We start from the raw sequence: 20,910 nt of genomic DNA on the forward strand, positions 1-20,910 counted from the left end.
TGTAGAAATATAGTAATATCTGAATTATATATCTAGCTAGGTAATCCTACAAATACCTTATATTTGTGATGAGAGATTATCTCGGGGTAAAACGTTACATTGTGTGTGGGGGTGGGGTGGGGTGGGGTGGGGAGAGAGAAAGAGAGAAAGAGACCGACCCCACTCACCCAATTGTAACATGTCTTCTTTTTAAATTCTGGCAGGTGATCTTTAGAGGGTAACTGAGTATGGATCATTTGAACGAGGCAACTCAGGGGAAAGAACATTCAGAAATGTCTAACAATGTGAGCGATCCGAAGGGCCCACCAGCCAAGATTGCCCGCCTGGAGCAGAACGGGAGCCCGCTAGGAAGAGGAAGGCTTGGGAGTACAGGTGCAAAAATGCAGGGAGTGCCTTTAAAACACTCGGGCCATCTGATGAAAACCAACCTTAGGAAAGGTAAATACTTTCCAGCCAAATCCTGGAAAGCTGTGAGCCCTGTGTCTACCCAAGGCCACTTTGTGTGTGGGTGGAGATGCAGAACATGTCGTTGTATGTTCTTTTCCTTGATTCTCTTTCTGATCTGAAATTCGTTCCATTCCTGGCTGCAGTGGCAGTTCCGTTTTGAAGTGTAGGCTCTGTGCCTGAGTGGAGCATCTTACTCTACTACCGACTGGAATCATTGGACATTTTTGGATGATAAGGGCTGAATTCAGTATACTGGTCTTAGTTATGCCAGGCTTCCATTGAGGAGGTGTTACTGTAGTAGAGAACATGTAGGTGGTTAGTGCTTAAACTCACCCTGATTAAGAATAAGACACTTAGATTGTTTGAGTACCGCCCTAGCTTTTTCATGAGATGATTAGTTGTAACGCAGTTTCAGAGGTAATGGAAATCATATATGATATGATGTAAAAGTTTTCTGATGTCATTTTTTTGTGTGTGTGGTGTGTTTTCTTAAGAGCAAATTTATTATCTAGCAGTGAAAAAAAAAACCTGACGATTCTAGTTTTTTATTTTGCTATAATTGGGTATTTTTGATAAAAGAAGGGCATATTTAGGCAAGTTTATAAAGGGGGTATATGTAAATGTGACTACTTTCTACCAATTTTACATTGAATTGGTTAAGTTGAACATAAGTTTGACCATGTTCAACACTGTTGTTTATGTAAGGCAGTGCCTATACTGGGTGTAATGTGTGTGCCTCATAATGGTCTTTATTTTGTCTGTGAATAACTGTGTATGGGGTTCAGATTTTCCTTACATTTGCTAAGCACAGGATAAAAATGCCATCTTTTAGCAACCAAGAATATTAAGTAGATAAAGTTAGAAGGCAGAGGAATTTCATTGTGTTTGATGCATAACATTTATCATACAATCATTTATTTTTTCCTTGGTTTGGCGAAAACAAAGAATATATTGATCCTGAAATGAACAGACACAGCAGTCCGTATTGTTAGATCTTTATCTATTAAAAATGGAAAAACAGCACTTCAGCAAATTCTTTGGCCTCTACTCATGATTACCCTATTTATTGATTGTTTGCCAAGAATGTATGCATCTTAAGAAAGCCAGGGTAAGAGCATTAAAAATATAATTTATTATGGCTTTTCAAACAGAGTGCATTAATATTGTACTGTGAAGCACTGGGGCTCTATAAAAAAGACTTTCTGACGCCTGCAAACATATAAGTTCCATAAATTCCTAAATAGGAGATTTCAGCTGTCTCTGGTATTATGTGATATTTGCACAGCAAACTTTAATGCCAGGACAGTTTTAGACAAGGATTCTACAGACTTCACTGCTCCTTATGGCAGACGTGCTGTTTACACAGGCTCATAAACCTTCAGCAAAAGCTTCTAAGACTGCCTCCAGGTTTAAATCATGTGGTATTTTTAGCATTCAGCAGTGACCAGTGCACTCCCCTTTTAATGCTGGAAGGTTATGAAGTTGCTGTAGTTGGAAGTCTCGCCAAACACAAGCAAGCACAAATAATCAGACAGTTCAGGGAAGGCTCCTGTTCAGCATTGCTCCCAGTATCAGGAGGATGGCCGTGACAGTTTGCTGGAAGATTTAGCAGCTAGATTTGTACTGAAATGATACTATTGTCACTTTAGCAATAGCCACCATAATTATCTACAGGGTAAATACATCCAAGTAAAGTCTAAAATATATCCAATATATTTCAACAGTTTGAAAAACCTCCAGTTGTTTCAGAGGTCTAAGGAACGGCATATATAGAGCAAGTCTGTATCATCCAATAAGAGGAAAAATCAATGCGTATGTTTTTGTTGCACTAACCCAACTCTTTGAAGACATCAGGACAGGAGGAGGAGAAACCAAAGTACAGTAATTTCACTTCCTGCTCGAATGCATTTCTTTTCTTAAAGCACTGCATTGACAGTGACTTATTTTCAAAATGCAGTTTTTAATTGTAGAAGGTTCTCTGCTTACTTCAAACAACAAAATTACTAAAGCCTTTTAGTGGTGGCTTTTTTTTGTTTTTCCAAACCTTATTTTTTGGGCATGGTTTCTGTTTGACAGGTGCTAGATAAAAATTGTGGCTGAGATGAGAAAGCACTACTCAAGAAAAAGGGGTTGAATGTTTTTGTTTATTTGCTTAGGAGATTTTGCCAAAGTATCTCCAAGCCAAGGAAGAAATCACCAGTTTGCATATTGCTGTTTTTGCTGTGGTCTCCCCAAGTCGTCTTCTGATCCCTGACAGGTTCTCTCTCTGGTATAAAAGAGCTGAATGAATGATCAGAATATTGGCAAGCTCTGCGGCTTGTTTTTTAATGCCTAGCCTGTTGGGTACCTCCGAATGAGTTTGCAAGCTTTTCTAAGTAAACCTAAAGGGTTTTTTGTTGTTGTTGTTTGTTTGTTTTTTGTCAGAGCTAGAATCTCTTATGAACAGCTCACTAAAGCTTTGGTGAAGATGCACATGTAGAAATATATAGCTGTTTTACCACCAGCTTCTGTTCAGCAGAAACAAGCAAATAGAGCATTTTTAAAGGGCATCTCTGGTGTCAGGAAATCCCGATTTTTTAGCTCTGGTTGGCATGCACTAGACATTTTCAGAAGTTGGTAGGATTCTGCGAGTCCAGAGGGCAGAGCTTATAGAGGCATTAATGTTATAGGACTAATTGGGGATCCTGGGTGCCCTGTTAAAGTAACCCTTGTCATCATTTATGCTAAAGATGATACCCTTCTGGCAGTTTGCCACAGTACAGTTCAGATGCATCTGCTTTTAACCCTTTTCCGTTTGTTATTGGAAGTCTGACAGTACACTGCATAAACACCTTGAGTACTACAGCATTCCATGATTTTAGTTTCTAGAAGCCTCTATTCTAACAGTGGTATGACCTGCGCTTATTAATCATCTGTCTACTGAGTTATTACATTGAATTAAAGTAAATAAAAAGAGAACACATTTCAAGTCTATACAGATTCCTTTATCCTAATCTGTCATGATGAGGCCAGCTTCCTTTTTTCTCTCTCATTTTTATCCCATTTACTATAACAAAGATTGTTCATTTTAAGGACATATGGTTACTGGGATATATTTTTACTCAGGTAGATTAAATGAGTAGCTATAAAAATAAATCTTATTTATCTCCATTATGCACACATTGAAATCATATATTTCGAGCATCAGTTTGGTTAAGTTTTGTGTTTCTTTTATGGAAGCATTAGAATACATATCTTTAGAAAGGAAGAAAAATGAATTCCTCAAAGAATTATTATTTGACTAATAATTTTCTAGTTAAAGATAATTTGTTTGGACACCAAAAGGAGAAGTTTAATGGTAAAAGCATGTAGAAAGCATGAAGGTGGTTCTTTTGAAGACAAGTAGAGTGAGTTACGTTTGCACACTGTACATCACTCACAACAGATCAGACAAGACACTTATTTCTCTCTCGTCAGCATTATTATTTGATCAGAAATGTAATTCTGCATTGACTGGTTTTAGTTAAAGCAGAGCCCAAGTTACCATAGGACCAAGTTATGTTCTATTTAAATGTTCCTATTACATCTTTAAAAAATGAAAGACTATATATGTTTGTGTGTGCGTGCCTGTGTTTCTGTGCACTGTCTGCCTTGGAAACACAGTCTCACTGTTGTAAAGATTTATTTTCATGGCTTAGTTTTTCCTCCCCCCAGACTGTATTTCTGAAGATTGTTGGTTTGCATCTCTTTTTCTCTGTCTCTTTGATAGGAACCATGCTACCAGTTTTTTGCGTGGTGGAACATTATGAAAACGCCATTGAATATGATTGCAAGGAGGAGCATGCGGAATTTGTGTTGGTGAGAAAGGATATGCTTTTCAACCAGCTGATTGAAATGGCATTGCTGTCTCTGGGTTATTCGCATAGCTCTGCTGCCCAGGCCAAAGGTAAATAATGCGTATGTGGGGCTGGAAAAATTGTTTGGCATCCTTTGTTTACCTTGCAGAGAAAGCACTGGATATTTTTATTCAAAGAACTGTAGCTTAGATATTACATTGGTTCCTTATAGACTATGGCTTTAAAAAAATTGCCTTAATTCAGTTTGGTTTAGTTAACACGCATTTTGCTTGTGTGGAATGTCGAGGTAGATTTTTTTTTTTTAAATTACTTCAGCTGAATCATTAGTATGCTTATTGACCTTAATAATCTGCTCCACTGAGGACCCACAAGGAAGTGAGGAGCGTATTTGAGCAGATGGACTGTTGAGAGTCAATTTGCATTTATGACTGAATATCTAGTTCTGTTTCTTTTATTCTGTTTCTGATGGTTTTATGGGCTGTAAAGTATTTTTCAATGCTGATTCCCTTTGCAATAGAGAATCTTATCTAAATCGTAAAGCCATTTAGAACCGGTTCAGCTATGTCTTATTAGAACTTCCTGTAAGTTAGGAAAATGGGGCCTATGTATAGGTTTTATTGATGGGGTTTGATTTCCAAAATAATAAACAACCCTACAGTCATTTACATAATTTCACAATTTGGAAAGCTAAGCTGTGAATATTTCCATTGACCTGCCTTTTAGAGAGAAGGGAATCATTCAAACAGAAATAACAATATTGCTTGTGGTGGGGGCCATGAAAAAAAAAAAAGAACCACTACTGGATACATTATCTGAAGGGTAAAATATTTGATGATATATTCTCTCTATCTGGAATAGGGCTAATCCAGGTTGGAAAGTGGAATCCAGTTCCACTGTCTTACGTGACAGATGCCCCTGATGCTACGGTAGCAGATATGCTTCAAGACGTGTATCATGTGGTCACATTGAAAATTCAGTTACACAGGTGAGTCAGGACAGCATTCTAGGGCAAAACATTCTGCATACCTGATCTTTTGAAATAAAGCCATGTCTGGTCAACCTTTAATTTTTATTTTCTCTGTGTTTCAAAAGTGTTAATTCAAATTGATTTTGTTACCTAACCCCTTCTGCTTTATTTTCCTAACTTCAGGGTAGAATTTAAAAGCAATGTACCCTCCCCCCATTTGTAGGTTTGTGCAGGTTATCAAAAGACAAGACTTTTTATATTTAGTCAATTAAATGATGCATTACAAGAAAGCATTTTACATAAAGTTTACTTAAGAGAAAAATATTTTTGCATATCATGAACAGTGCCATCTGTGTACATTTTGTGAAAGAATGGCTTATTCACTACTGCCGCGATCTTATTTATTTATATATATATTTTTTACCATTTTAATTCGTATGAACAGAGTCATGAAAGGAAAATGGTTAATACGTTAATGCATTTCACGATGGCGCATGAGAAAGCAGTACACCTTAAATTGTCTTCCCAAGCGCATCAGAGCAGGAAGGTAGAAGTAACATGAAAAAATCGCCACCACAGGCAGCTGATGTATAATTCATGCATCGATACAGCAGATGTGTTGTATAAAGTAATTAACTAATCGGAACAATCAGGAGACCGAGAGCAATCTCCAGATGCATCTGTTTGATGCGCAAAATGAAATCTGTCTGTCTTAAAGGAATGTTTTGCAGCGGGATGCAATCTTGTAATAATCCCCTTTCTAATCTATGTCTCAAATAGTTGCCCCAAACTAGAAGACTTGCCTCCTGAACAATGGTCGCACACCACAGTAAGGAATGCTCTGAAGGACTTACTGAAAGATATGAATCAGAGTTCGTTGGCCAAGGAGTGTCCCCTTTCACAGGTACTTACTATAGCATGTAATACATAATAAGACATCATGGGCAGCCCTGAGTTGAGGTTTGATGGGGCTCTGTAGTCTAAAGCAACTGGTATCTGAATCAAGAATCTGCCAGAAATGCAAAGGGACTTGACCACTGATGACTTTTTAAAATATGCTTGATTCATTCTGAACAGAGCCTTTACACTTTTTCTCCCTTGGGGAAAAGAGCAAAGGAAAACCAGCTTAGCAGAAGCCTATGCTAGCTTGTTTTTCAGTTCCTTTCCTGAGTGCTCTGAGCATGGAAGCTACATTCTCCTGAGTGCCCTTATTGAAAGGAAGAGTAAGTGGTATAACTTCCAGGAGCCTCTGGTGAGTGGCAGGGTAAGTGTTAACGTAGAAAATTTCGCCATGCTGCCTGAATCAAAAAAGGGTAGCGTTTTCGGATACTTGGTTTAGTACCAAAAAAATAAATCAATCAATGTAAAAGAGAGCATTTAGTAAAAACAATTTAAAAACTAAGAACAGAAATCTCTTTCCTGTAACTAATGGTTGAGTAGTTACTGTTCATTAGGATTTTGTCACCAGTTTTAGGGCATTGTTTACCTGCACCCCAACCCCCCTCTTGAGATGCCTATCATACCATCAGGGATTTTTGAAATGAGACAAAGATTTATTATTATTGTGCTTGATTTTTTTAGAATGAATTTTGATGGAGGGCGACTGAAACTCTAGATAGAGACTGCTCCTGTTTCTAAATGTAAAACCAAACATCATTTTTGATACTGCTCAGCTGATTTCAAATAAAAAGACAGGATACTATGAACCTACTCTTAATGGGCTGCCTGTGTGGTCACTACATAAATGTGTTTAAAATGCCATCCTTTGGTGCCCAAACCCACTGTACGGTCATTCCATGATACAGTATAATTCAAATGTGATTTGGAGTTTTACTAAATTTTTAGTTTTGTCTTTTAATTCAAGTTTAAAATGTAATTCTGAATGTTAGTCTGTCACTCACTTGAACTGTATGACTACTGTGCACATTCCTGCAACTGAGATAGTCTCAAAATGTGTTTCTAATATGATATTCGTGAAGATACTGGGTACCTTTGGAAGGAAGCTTGTGGAAATTTGTGCTACTGTTTCATGGAAACTACATGCATTTCAGGTTTGCAGCATTACACACCATCAGCTTTGATATTTGTTAGCAATTATAGGAATGAAGCAAATGAATTAAGTTTATATTTAATGATGGCTTTCTATATTCTTTTAAGGTAAGCTATAGCCACAGGTAAAATGTTCTCTGCATTAAGTGCCAATTTCTTGAAATTCAGAGCAAACTCTTTTTGTCATTTTAGCTTATCTCCTTTTATCCTCCCTCGCTCACCCTAGGAGTAGAGAGGATGTGAATTTATAACCATCCAATAAAGTAATTTAAATTAATTAAACACAGTTAAATCAATAGGATGATATAATGAAGCAGGTGACTCTTACCTCTGGGACTTTGGGTTTTACAGACAACTTCAGATAATATGTTACTTGGTTGCTAGCATTTGAAAATGTGAAATATCATAGAAATTAACTTTTAAAATGTTTTATTCAGAGTTAAAATATATGTGTAAACACCCAGGATAGGAATCTCATGTATTCTTGTGTTTCTAAATGTCCGATTGATTTGGAAGTGAATTCAGGCATTTACTGTGAGCTGGAGAAGAGGATGCTAGTACAAGTATTTATTGATATAGGCAGTGAGAACTAATTGTTAAATGACATCAACAGTCAGCCAATAAACTCCACCTCACTGTAGCTTATAAATATAATTGTGAATTTACTTAATGTTATCATGGGAAATGAATTGAATACAGGCAATTATAACATTAAACAAAATGACAAAATGAAATTCAGGACTTGGTTTTGGAGTCATACATTGGTGAATTTCTTTAGCGAAGCCTGTAGAAGAATATGTGGCTGGGTGTAGCTGGAGACCCCTCTGTAATCATGCAGTGGTGAAACTCACCTGTAACTTCAACATCAGTTAACTTCAACATCAGCGGTCTTATCTTTAAAAAAAATCTTTTGAAAATATTACGCATATTTTAGTGGTAGCATCAAATATTAGAAATTAATTTAATATTTAATATTATAAAAAAGTGCAACCTGTGCTCTAAATGAGGGACTTATTTTATATTCTGCTCCATCATTTTCTGTTTCTTTCTGTAGAATGAATCTGATACTCAATTTGGAATGGCTTACTAATGAACTATTTTCTATTTGTTCTTTATTTGCCTCTCTGTCATAAGTTATTAATCTTTAACTAATAACTTGAAATGCATTTACCTAATAACGTGAAATGCAGGCTCTCAAAGGTCTCTAAGCCCAAAATATATGCTGAGCTCTTTCTTTCTCCAGTGGCTCAGATTAGGTGATGAAGATGCTGTGGTGAAAAATACCTAGTGAATAAATATTATACAAAATGGGACCCAACACTAAGAAATGCTAAGAGTTCAGACTTTTTTACCCCCATGGAGTTTTGATTCATTCATTTGAGAACTTTCAGCATACCAGTCAACGCACACATTTTACTGCATATTAAGGGTTTTGTGTTGTTTAATATGATAAAAGAGCTCAGTAGCAATTACAGCTCCAGGGTCCCTTAGTACTATGCTCAGAAGAATGTCCACCCTGTGGGCAGTAGTCTCCCTTTACAGAATATAGGCCAAGAGGGCTGGGAGGAATGGGGAGCCAGCAGGAATTTGCCTGTGGTGTCTGACAAGCCTTAATCTCTTGGGAGGTTTGTCCTACACTTGGTAAGCAGATGTCCAGTTCAGACTTGGAATCTTAGAACTAGAAGATGTTATCTTTCCCTGGTTTTTCCTTGGACAGATGAAGGAGCCAGTGTCCCTAGAGATTAAAGTCAAAATGCTGGTTAGTGATGGAACCCAAAAGTCCCTTCCCAATGATAAATTTTAAAGTAAGTTTTCATTTTAAAATGAATACTTACATTTTGGTGTAATAATGTTTTCTTTGATAATATTTGTAAGATTTTCTTAATCTGCAAGAATTCCATCAGTGTGCATGTGGTTTGATTTATAACTCATACCTTTATTTCTGGTACTGCTTTGCTATCATAAGTTGGCCCAAATAGACTGACATCCATTTGTGAAGTTTTTGTACCACGTGTTTGTTTATTTTGTAAAATGTTCTAAGGCATAAGAAACGCTTAGCTCAGTAGATCTGAGGTTGGGTATTGTGTTGTTGCTTGCTTTTTTCAGTGGATGTGGTTAGATAGGTTGGGTGTTTGTTGTATTCTGAACTGCAAGTAATGACAACAGAATAAAATCTGACTTGGGGACAAGAAAACCTGTGATCATAAGAACTTCGAGAACATGGATTCGGGAGGTAAATTGGGAGTTAAAAAAAGGAACATTTTGATTTACAATAAAACATTTCTTTTTGATACTACTTTTCCCAGAAGTTTTAGAAATTGAACTTAAACACTGGTTAAAAATATATACATTCACAACCAGGATAGATTAATTTTAAGTGAAAGGTCAGTTATTACTTCTGTCAGCCTAATGTCTTCCTTCTAAAAATGTTTAGGTCAGATTTTCCTATGAGATTTTAATCTGATATGTGCATTTTTACTACCTGTCCCTATCATGCATGCATACACACACTCACACACAATCACACTCACATCACAACTTTCACATTTTGAAGGGACTGGATTGTTTTCTACTTCATTGTTTTCTGTTTCTCACCTGGGGAAAAGTAAGCTCCAAGCCCAAGTCCTTCATAAAGTAAGTACAAATTGTCATTTTCATTTTTATGATAGCAAAAGCTGTATAAAATGAATTGAAATTTGAACATTTCATTAGAAGTGATATTGAGAAAAACGATCTTTTGGTTTTCCTTTTCTTGCCAGCATTTCAGGATCTAATATATGCCAGCGTTTTCATTATGCATTGGCCAAACAAATAAAAAAGTAAACAATCCTGCCCTCCTGAAGCTTAGCATTTAACCAGGCTGATTCTCTGAAATTTGACGTTCATTTCCATAGACATTTAATAAACCTCTGTGTTCACTTGGTTTTCAGTCTGATTATAGATAACACTGGAGCAACAATTTTAAAAGCCCTGTTATGTTATAGGTATATATTGTTTTAACTGCACTTTGTGCCATCATTCATAATTTTCGGACTGAAATGACATTTTTAAAAGTTTTTTAGTAAGCATTAATAATCACATTTTCAAGGCAATATGCAGCATCAATATTCACATATTGTATTTCTCATGAAAATCTAGCATGACATTTATTCACATATTCACATATTTATTCATTAAAAAAATATGTATTGACAGTCTGCTGTGTGACTGCAGACTCCTATTTCCAATATAGTAATAAGTATGCTACATCTTAATAGTTGAAGTAATAATAGTTAACTTTCGTTTAGTGCTTTTGGCGTATCAAGAGCGTTTCTGTGACCCTAAGTGTTATATAGTTTTATATCCCCATTTTCAGTTCAGGAACCTGAGGCATTGAATGTTCAAGTGAGTGCCCACACTTAACATAGCTAGTAAAGTAGAGGGGCAAGAGTTCATACCTGGAGCCTGAGAGCTTAACCATGTACCCTACTTGGTCACATATATAGATAAAGGAACTTTTTTTAAGGCATTCTCAAACTAATTCGATGTGCTTTATAAAATACTTACATTTCTCTGAACTACTGATAATTTCCTATTCTCACTACTGACGTTTTTCTTTCATATTTGTGTTTTGTTTTTGTATCTTTGATTTTGTATTTTGTACACTGACTTGCTTTAACAGTACCGTCATCTCATGTCCCTAATGTAGAGCACAAGAGGGTGTGTTGTAGACCAGGGAAACTGACTTCTGGAATAATCTGGTATTTGGGAGGTTCCAAAAGGTTTGAATGGAACAGCTCTGTGGCAGTTACTTGTATCCCCCATCCTCACATCCTTCTGGATCAGTAGGTATTAGGTTGGTGCAAAAGTAATTGCGGTTTTTGCAATTATTTTTAACCTTTTAAACCACAATGACTTTTGTACCAACCTAATGTAATTGAGCTAATAGCCCAGTGTTTTGAACCCACAAGATAGTGTTAGGCATTTGCATTGGAAACAGTGGGAAGTTGAATTTTTTGAGTCTCTTTGAAAGTGTAGACCTTAGTCATCCCCTAGCCTGATATGATGGATGAGGACATAACTGTCAGCTCCATTTAAAAATAGGAAGTTTCCTGTTTGAGGTGTGCTTGTATGATTTTGTTCTTGCCCCTTCTTTCCTCGTCTAATATTACAAATTTTGTTAATTATCATGTATTTTGAGGAATATCATGTATTCTTTCTTTTTTTTAAATTACAACGCTTTTCCCACTCCTTACCCTACTGACCATGAGAATACCAGATTATGAATGTCCACTTACCCAGGCACTGAAGTGCTTGATACTAATTGGATTTTATTACCACTTTCCAACAATCGTATTAATGGTGAGACACATAAAGGAAATGGAAAAAAAACAGTCTTATGTGGGTAGTTGTGTGAATTGCTCAACTTACGCCAAATAATGTTTTTCTGCCTCCTTTTTTGAACCATTTTACTTCATTCTAGTTCCTTTTTCAACTTAGTGAGATAATCTGCTCCGTGTTCATGTTGTAATGTATGGAATCTACCATAGAATTGTCCTCTAAATTGCAGGTTTTTCTTTTTTGAATTTCATATAGCAGGCTAATTTTTAGCCAGTTTAGATACACAAAAATTTTACTGTAGCTTGACATGAGTTTTCTATAATCTTTTAGCTACATTAAATCAAAAAAGCCAAACTTAACAAAGCATCTAACTTAAAATGGATTGATTTCAAATATTTTATGGCCACTATTTTTTCACAGTAGTACAACATAAAAGTTTAAGCCATGCCAATTTAAGGAGGGCTGAACAATGTGTACGTACTTCACTTTCACTTAATAGATTTTTACCTATGCTTTGTTTTAGGTATGAACAAGTTTCCTTTGACCTCAGAAATCACTAATGCAAGGAAAATTAACATATCATGAGAACATTTCCCCTATTTTTTTCTGATTTTCAGAATAATAAATACTGCCAAGGCTTAGGAGTAGACATGGCCTGGACAAAAGCCTATTCAATGCTATTTTCTAATTTTGTTGTAAGTTAACCAAATCATGCTAATCAATCTGATTTTCTTGCTAAAACAGGGCTAGTTTTAGAGTGCTTTTTCAGTGTCTTTTTTTAAATTAAATTTATTGGGGTGACAATGGTCAGTGTCTTTTTTTTCACAGTTACTATTTAAATTTCAAGTTGGGCTTTATCTGGGATCGCTTTTTAAAATCTGCTTTATTTCATGTCAGGTTTGGGCCACATACAAACTCATAAACAAACAAAAAAAAAAACCCTAAATTCAGAATAATCAAAACAAACAGATAGAGGCACCCATTTTTTCCCCCTTTCATTGGAATCTGCTTGATCATAACATGCTCTGAGCATAAAAAACATAAGAGAGCCTTTAACATATCAGGAGAGCGCCTCAGCCCGGGGCTCTGCAGCTCATTGCCAATTGAAGTAAGGAACGCTCTGGCTGTTGGGACTTTTAAATCTAGACTTAAAAGTTATTTGTTCTGTTTAGCATTTTTAAAATGATTCTATTAGGAATTGTATGTGCTTCAGTTTTAATTTTAACTCATAATGATTGTAAAGCACCCTGGGATGCTTGTATGAGGGGCGCTACAGAAATATAAGATTGTATTGTGTTCTAATATACAATATTATTATGGGGTGCTGGAGTTTCCTCATGGACAATTCATAAGGTTGCAGAATTCCTCATTGCAGAGAGGGTGGCTGACTTCCTTTAATGGTCTCTTTCTTTCTCTCCTTTTTACTCTCAGACTTTCTTTTTTTTTTTTTTTTAAATATTATTTTGTATTGCAATATTTTCCCACAAAACTGCTAATCTGATTTAGTTTACTCAGAGAGGTTAAAGATGCAAGTCAGATGATATGTGAAAGTTAAGAAAGAGTAAAGCTTTAATTGTTAGCATCATTTGAGATCACATTCTTATCTAGATGACAAGACAGGTTACTCCATCATTGGGTATCACCAGCTGTCCTAGGCTTGTCCCATTTTACTGTCAATCCAGCAAATGTGGAGCTAACCGAAACAAGTATTCACTATTTGAAACTTCACAAATAGGTATTTTCCAAAATGTATTGAAACTCCTGAGTTATGTTAACATAGGACAGAGCTTTGTTTTCTTTTTAGTTCTTAATGGAACTATTTCTTGAAGCAATATATTTTTTCAGCAATTTCATTTTGTTACTTTTTATGTGAGTCTTTATGTGTCATTGCTCTTTGCCATCATTTTGAGTAGTGAACTACCATAGTAGCACTCATTACCTGAGGGTCAAGAATGTGAGCTGTCATTACCAGCTCTGTAAGCTTGGGCCCTGACTGTCCGTGTCTCAGTTTCTTCATCTATAAAGTAGGAAGATAATAGTACTGCTTTTTCAGGGTTGTTATTAGAATTATATGAGTTAATACTTGCAAAACGTTTAGAATAGCATTCAGTTCTAAAGTGTGGAGTAACGTTAGTTGTTTTTCTAAGATGTGGGCATCAAGAGTTTGAAGTTGTACTTGTGGGTGCTGTATGATCTAAGAAACTTTGCTGCTACACAGAAGATTTTGATGTAAGTTTCACTTTTTATGGAAGTAACCCAAAACTTTTCATTTGGGGAAAAAATCAGAGGATTGTGTTATAACTCGTTCTCACCTTTAAGAGACACCTTTAGCATTGCCCACAGAATCATTACAAAGTTCGGATATATTTTAAAATGGAAGTAGGGGAAGACTCAAGCCTTGTGCTTTAAATACGCACATTTGCAAGTTAAGCAAATATGGGACCTTAGACTAGACAGTGTCGAAGAGGATAAAGATGTCTTGTGAGACTGTCGTTTGATGTGAGTTTTTCCCAGTGTCCTTTCCTTTAACTTCCCTCCACTCCCACTCCTCACACTCAAGGCTCTGTTCTCCCTTTATGCACCCATCATAGTACTTTCCACATTGTTTTGAAATTATCTGTGGACTAACTAGGCTCTCCATGTACTCTGTAATTGACTGGAGCAAAGGGACTAAGTTTTATTCATCATCATAGTCAGAGATGCTGGCACACAGAGTAGGATCTCAGGAATATTTGTAAAATTGAAATATCCTCATAGGATTTTCATCATGTTAATTTTATGAACCAATAAACTATGCCAGTGGTTTTATTAGTAACATTTTATATATACTCTTATCTATAGTATCTTACCTTACAAAATATTTTTCCTATTAAACTTAATTCTGAATTTTTAATTTGCCTAATCAAGAGCAAATGATTTCTGAATTTTTTCTAAGATACAAACTGTTTCATAGTTTTACTTATATTTTAATGTTCTTGAATATATATATAAAACTTATATGTTTGTAAGCAGAATAATAGTCTTGGGGATACAAGGGACCCAGAGATCTAAAAAAAAGAAAGCTATAAAAGACCTAATTATACATCACTATTAAGCACAATCTTTAGCAACATATTTCTATGCACATTTAAAATTTTTCTTCCATAATCGAACATGTATTTCAGTGTGGCTAATACTGTTCATTTTTGTCTCAATTGTGTTATATTTGAAATTCACATTTTATTTTTTTACTGAATCTCAAATCCCTTTTAGTTAGTAAAATATCTTTACTAACTTTTCTTAGTTCCATTTGTCTATTTCTCATATTTAAAAATAAAATAAAGAGGGGAAATTTCAATAACAGGGTCAAATGATGGATAGACAAAGATGCTGACGCTGCCAACACAGAAATGCTAATAGTACCAGCCCATGTGAGCTCACAATGTCCATTACTCAATTGATGTTCTGAAGTCTACATTTGGCACTGGAGACTGTTTAGGGCTATAAACATATAATGTGTAAAAGTCAGCTGTATAAAGGTCCAGAATCACCTGAATTTAGAGAGAGCTGCAAGTGTAGATAACTGTTCAGCCATTCCAGAATGGGCTTCAGGGACTTGGTGTGTCCACCGAGCACAGCCCAGCTTGGACCACAAACCTCCACTTATGGAAGGGGCTCATTATTTCATGACATATAACCTGTTCAATACATTTTTACCATTTCACCATAACTTCTAAAGATTTTACTCACCAGTATATGGCATTTTCCTAAACTGTGAAGCAGTTTCATAATCTTGCTAGAGATGATTCAGATTAATTTGTTTTTTTCTCTATGACCTAGGAGTTCAGAGGTAACAATGATTTATATTTAAATCATTGGGAAGGCTTGACTAACAGCTAATAATAAAACTTAGAAATCAAGGACATGATTTAGCCTCCTTAGTCTCCTGTGAAATTTTGGATCAGACCTGAGTGGGGTCCACAAAACCTGTGGCTTCTATGGGTTTGTGCAGATCCTGAAATTATAAGTCACTTTGGAGAGCATATGTGGGTCGAGTTTCCATAGGTTTCATGAGATTCCAAAAGAGAGTTCCGTGGTCCCATCAAAAGCTAAAAACCAGACTGTCTTTTTCTCCCCAATTTTTAGACAGTATGGCATAAAATCTAATAGTGTTCATGTAAAGAAGGGATGCAAATAAGGAATATAGAATCTGTGAAGAGTTATAGATCCTAATTCTAGCATATACTTTTGGAAAAACGGATTGTTCAAACTACTTCAGTTTTTTTTTCTTTTTTCCACTCTGTCGCTTAAAAAATTTTAATAGGCTCTAGTTAGGACCCATAGAATTTGATACAAACTTGGTATCTTTTTTCTGCTGTTTCTAAGCAGATGCTAGAAATTTTAATCTCCATGGAGGATGGGAGATTTAACCCCAGAGGAGCCATCAGAAAAAGAGTCAGCAAACATTGTCCAAGTTGATACAGATTTAGAATTTTAGGAAACAATCTTGTTATAAAATCAAAATCACTGGATTTCAATTTACCTAATAAAAAATTTGTGAAAATCCTATGTGGAGTAGCATAATGTTTAACTTAATGATGAGTATATTTTTAATAATCATAAGCAAGATACCAAGGGACTTGAAATATCCTAAAAATATAGTTGGGGACGTTTACACAATGAGTGCCTGACAATGGATGATGTGTATCACAACGGAATCTTCTTTAGTCACTAAAGGAGACACCATAGGACATCTTTTTGGGAAGACATGTAGATTTCATAGAATGTTAAAGCTGCTAGAAGGGACTTTGGAGATTATCTAGTTCAATTCCCTTCATATTGCAAATGAACCAACGTAAGCTTCTATGTGTAGTTAATTTGAAATAGTACATACTCTTAATACTACTACACCTTTTAACTAATATTTTCTAATTTAAGCTCTTTACTAACATACTCAATTGATTTGAGTAAGAGGGTTTCTGTGTAGTAAGAAAGATCTAGATAGGTGTTTATACAAAAGGACTAGATAGAGAATCTGGTCAAAAGATATTATCTAGTTCTTACGTAAAATTACTTTAATTATGTGGAAAAGTCATATGAACTGTAAACCAACATTTTCTTTAAAAACTATGAATTGCGTATTTAAATAATTAAATAAAATTTGGGTTTGAAATGATCACATTTGCATTTTTAGGAGATGTACTAAGACAATTAAAACCAAATTGGATGTGTTCTCTTTGTGCTTCCTTTTGTATTCCTTTAGAGCTTTGTACTGAGTTTCCATTTTTAGCACATTTTAGTAACCCTTATAGGGTTACTTTGTGTGAAAAATGCCGTTTTCAGTCACTGGGATTGATCAAGATGGCAAGAGCTATAACTATGACAATTGGAGTTTAAGTAAAATTTAGAAGTGATTAGTCTCTTCTCAACAAATTGAGATTCTGAATATGCCCCAGTTGTATCTCCCAAGAGAATAGCTTAGAAAGCAATAGAGGATCCAGAGGGAAAGATTTGGGAACATAAGCTAGCATGCACAAACAGAATATTACACTTAGAAATCCTGCCATTTGCTTCTCATAAATTGAAGCCCATTTCCCTTCCTTCCCACCCCCAAATACCAGATGGGAACTACCTGTTAATTTTCAACAAATTCCTTCCATGTCACCATCTCATATGACGCCTTTTAGAGCTTGTTTGCAGTAGTTGATATCCTTTGGGATTAAAAGAAAACCCCAGTTCCTGAGAATCCCTATTAAAATTGTATTTGAATGTGGCGTTGATTCCATCTGATCTGAAATTAAAGTTTGACCTTCGAGTTTTCCACATGCATACAAAAAAACTGCTGGAAAAATTCAGGCCATAGGCAGATAGAATGTGGAGAAAGACATCAGAGTGTATGAAGTTGCACTTCCCACAAAATAAAAATGTAAAAGAATAGAGAGCCAGCAGTTTGACAGATTGTTCAGTAAATGCTCATTTTATTGAAAATTACAAAAAAGGTGCTTAATGCCTCTGTGCCATTAATACAATACATAAAAAGGTTACTGTCAAGATTAGTGTTCCAGTTCTGAAAATTAACTCTAAGGCTTTATGCATCACTCTGCATCAACTGAGAAGTTAAAGGTTTCTGTATATATATTTTGCATGTGCGGACATTTATTTCAAAAAAGAGTTATTTTAGATTTTATGCCAAAGACATTAGAAGTGATGTGCTTTCATTTAAAGCATGGGTATAACCGATACATATATTATAGACAAGCTAGAACCATGAAAATCGCCTTATAGAATTAAACCTGTGCAAGATTATTTCTCTTGCTGCCTCTCTAGAGTATTCCAATTCAAAACATATATTTCTTCCTACAGAAAAAGATATTCAGATTCCTTAGTTGAAATTAATTAGCATTCAGAAACCAGATAGCATGTTTTTGGGTATTCATGAGATCTCTGTTTGAAAAAAAATGTTTTTAACTTGTAGAAATGTGTTGCAACACACAGATGGGAAGAAAAAGAAAAAAAAAAATCTCTTTAGCAAGCACTGTGTGTAAAAGGAATATTACATTTTGCACGCTCCTGATTGCTCTGTGTAAACAGTTTTTGACATCTGTCTTTATAGTTTTCGAGGAGAGGAAGACTTTGTTAAAAGAATCATTTTTATACAGCAGTCACCATTTCAGTCTTGCTTTACCTGTATTATGAAAGCAGATGGTCTGCATGTCTTTTGAATATTTATAACTATCAAAAACAATCTCTTGCTATTCACCCTTAGGCTTATGAGATGTCAGGACTGTTCTGGTTGAAAAAAATAATCTTGGGTGTTTACAGAAAGAGGATTACATTAAGCTGAAATGACTATACATTTTCCAGTTTAATATTTGTCCATCAGCTGTTTAATCGTATTTAGATAATTGTGTAAATAAGATGTTGTAGCCTTTGCCCTCTCTGCTGATGGAGCCTGAAAGCTTTAAACATGGGTGAACCACCATTTTGTAGATTTTCTTGCTACCTTCTCCTACCTCAGTTAAACCAACAGCAAGTCTTTAGTAAGTTTTGATCATGGTATCACAGTCTTGTTTAAAAAAAAAAAAAAAAAAAAATAGTGCACAAAATGCCAGTTTGGAGATTCCATGAAATGCTAGGGAGCTGCTAGCTTCCGGTACAGGCTGTTTAGTTTATTAGAGTGTATTGTAATATGCAAATATGGTACCGAACTCCAGTTGCCCTTTAAAGATGACATGGCTTTCTCTTTATTCCCCATGAGCTTGCAGAGCATTGAGGGTATTTGGGAAAACTTTTGGTATAGTGGGGGTTAACTGTTTTTTGACTGGAAGCTGAGCAATCAGAGATAACAGATTTTGCTGTGGTTGGTTGATTTGGCAGAAAAGCATGAACAGTTTTGGTTTAAATGATTGAATAACCTGATTAGCATTGTTTTGGGGTGGGTTTTTTTTGTTGTTGTTAAAGGCACAACAAAGCAATTTTAAGGTAATCAGATCACTGCCTTTTCCCAATTGATGAACCTTTTTTTCAGAAGGCCTCACCTTTCTCCAAACCTCTTCGTTGGCCACTAAAATGACCAGGTAGAAAAATAAAACCATCTTTCTTTAGTTTCTGAATCTGTTATAAATATATACCTACAGAGTATGTCCTATTCTAGCAGAGGTTTGAAAGGATATAACATTTTTAAAAATTATGTAACCTCCACCAATTCCTTCTGGGTTTTTTTGTTTTTTTTTTTTGTTTTTCAGTTTTAGAGACCTGCAGTATTTTAGAGCAAAGGTTCAGAATGTTCTAACTGCATCTAAGTCAGGCTTTAGAAAAATTCCACCCTTACCTTTTCACAATTAGAAAGGTTATAAATAATGTATTTGGCTGAAAAGGAAGCTCAGCCTGTGGCAGATGGTATTCTAGAGTGCCGGGGTTTCTGTGAAGATGGCATTCTTTCAGATCGGAACTTCAGCAGACTCCCAGAAAGAACCAAAGCTCCTCATAGGGAGCAGACATGTGCTTTATGGATCTTAGAAAAGCTTACAACTTGGCTCCTAGGATGAGAGTACCGTGTCACACTGGGGTTATGAGACCCATAGCCAATTTCTGCTGCCTTTCAAATTCTATTTCCCAGCGCTGGGAGCTGTGGCCTATTCAGTGTTTGGTGTTGTGCGTAGCATTTGAACTTGGGATTTAAGCTGACTGAGTTTTGTCAGCCTGATTACTTTATTCCCTGAGCATTGATGTTTTACGTAGACTGGCCACTGAGTAGGAAAACTTGTGATACCAGTTGTGTCTTTCTAAAGTGCTTTGGAGAGCTCAAATGAACAGGCACCAACAAGTGAACTGGAATGACATAACTACTGAGCAACTGTGACTTCTGAGACATCTGTGTGGATGCATTTTGAAAAACCTGGGAAGGGATCTCTTGCAAATTAATAGGATTTTTAAACTATGAGTTTTATTGTGACTAAAAGTGATGGATTTAAAAGATTCATTGACAATTAAGCTGCCATTTACCTTTGACCTTTAAGAGAAAAAGAAAGAAAGGGTTTTTTGGTAGCCTCAGTAATGGCTTATTTTAGTGCCCTTTTATTGGTCATCTAATATGTGCCCAGCGCTGTGATGAGTGCCCACTATTTGGAGATAAGACCCAAGGCTCACTGTCCAGTAAAAAATCAACAGCATGACAAGTGCCATAGTGGTACTATATGTGAGATGTTTGGGGAGTCAGGAAAGGCAGAAGTAGAGATACCTGAAATATATCCTCAGAGATGAGCAGCTGTTAGCTAGAGATGGGAGAGGGCACTGCTCAATCATCCAAGTGAGGGAAGTGATGTGTGTCGTCTTGATGTCAGCTACCAAATACAGGCCAACTTTAGAAGATAGCCACCCAATTGGAATATTGCAACAAGTAGAAATACTCTTTTTCCTTGGTGTTTTCCCTTGTTACCCCTTGACCTGACTTGTAACTTAATAATTTAATTAGTACACTTTTCATTCTTCATAAGAAAATGTATTTGACTTAAAATATATCATTTGAAAATTTGATCTGATACCTTTCTGTTATTTGCAGCGTAGTCTTTTGACCTGAAAGGTGATCATACAGTAAAAGCCCAATGAGGAGATGGTAGCAGAGGGTTGGCTTGTCATAGTAATTAACATCTCTTAGGTCCACACATGGTATGTTCCAGGCACTGTGCAGATTTCATCACACTCATTATTTTATTTATTGTCTGTCCAAGGGCAGATAGTATGTCTCATTAAGTCATTTTTGTAGTGACTTGCCCAGTGCTTGGCACATAGTAGGATTTCAGTAAATACATG

The 20,910-nt window shown here is 35.8% G+C and overlaps 1 protein-coding gene across 9 annotated transcripts in view; it reads left to right on the forward strand.

The window, feature by feature from the left end:
• Positions 1-20,910, forward strand: part of SATB1 (SATB homeobox 1) — a 97,442-nt gene that overhangs the window by 23,522 nt on the left and 53,010 nt on the right. For all 9 annotated transcript variants that reach the window (XM_074312791.1, XM_019726015.2, XM_074312792.1 and 6 more), the window contains 4 exons: positions 204-438; positions 4,196-4,372; positions 5,142-5,268; positions 6,031-6,154. In XM_074312791.1, coding sequence (XP_074168892.1) covers positions 228-438; positions 4,196-4,372; positions 5,142-5,268; positions 6,031-6,154 — 639 coding nt within the window. In that variant the 5' untranslated portion in view covers positions 204-227. The remainder of the gene's footprint in view (positions 1-203; positions 439-4,195; positions 4,373-5,141; positions 5,269-6,030; positions 6,155-20,910) is intronic.

The sequence above is a fragment of the Rhinolophus sinicus genome, linkage group LG10, assembly GCF_036562045.2.
Source record: "Rhinolophus sinicus isolate RSC01 linkage group LG10, ASM3656204v1, whole genome shotgun sequence".
Classification (NCBI taxonomy): Eukaryota; Metazoa; Chordata; class Mammalia; order Chiroptera; family Rhinolophidae; genus Rhinolophus; species Rhinolophus sinicus.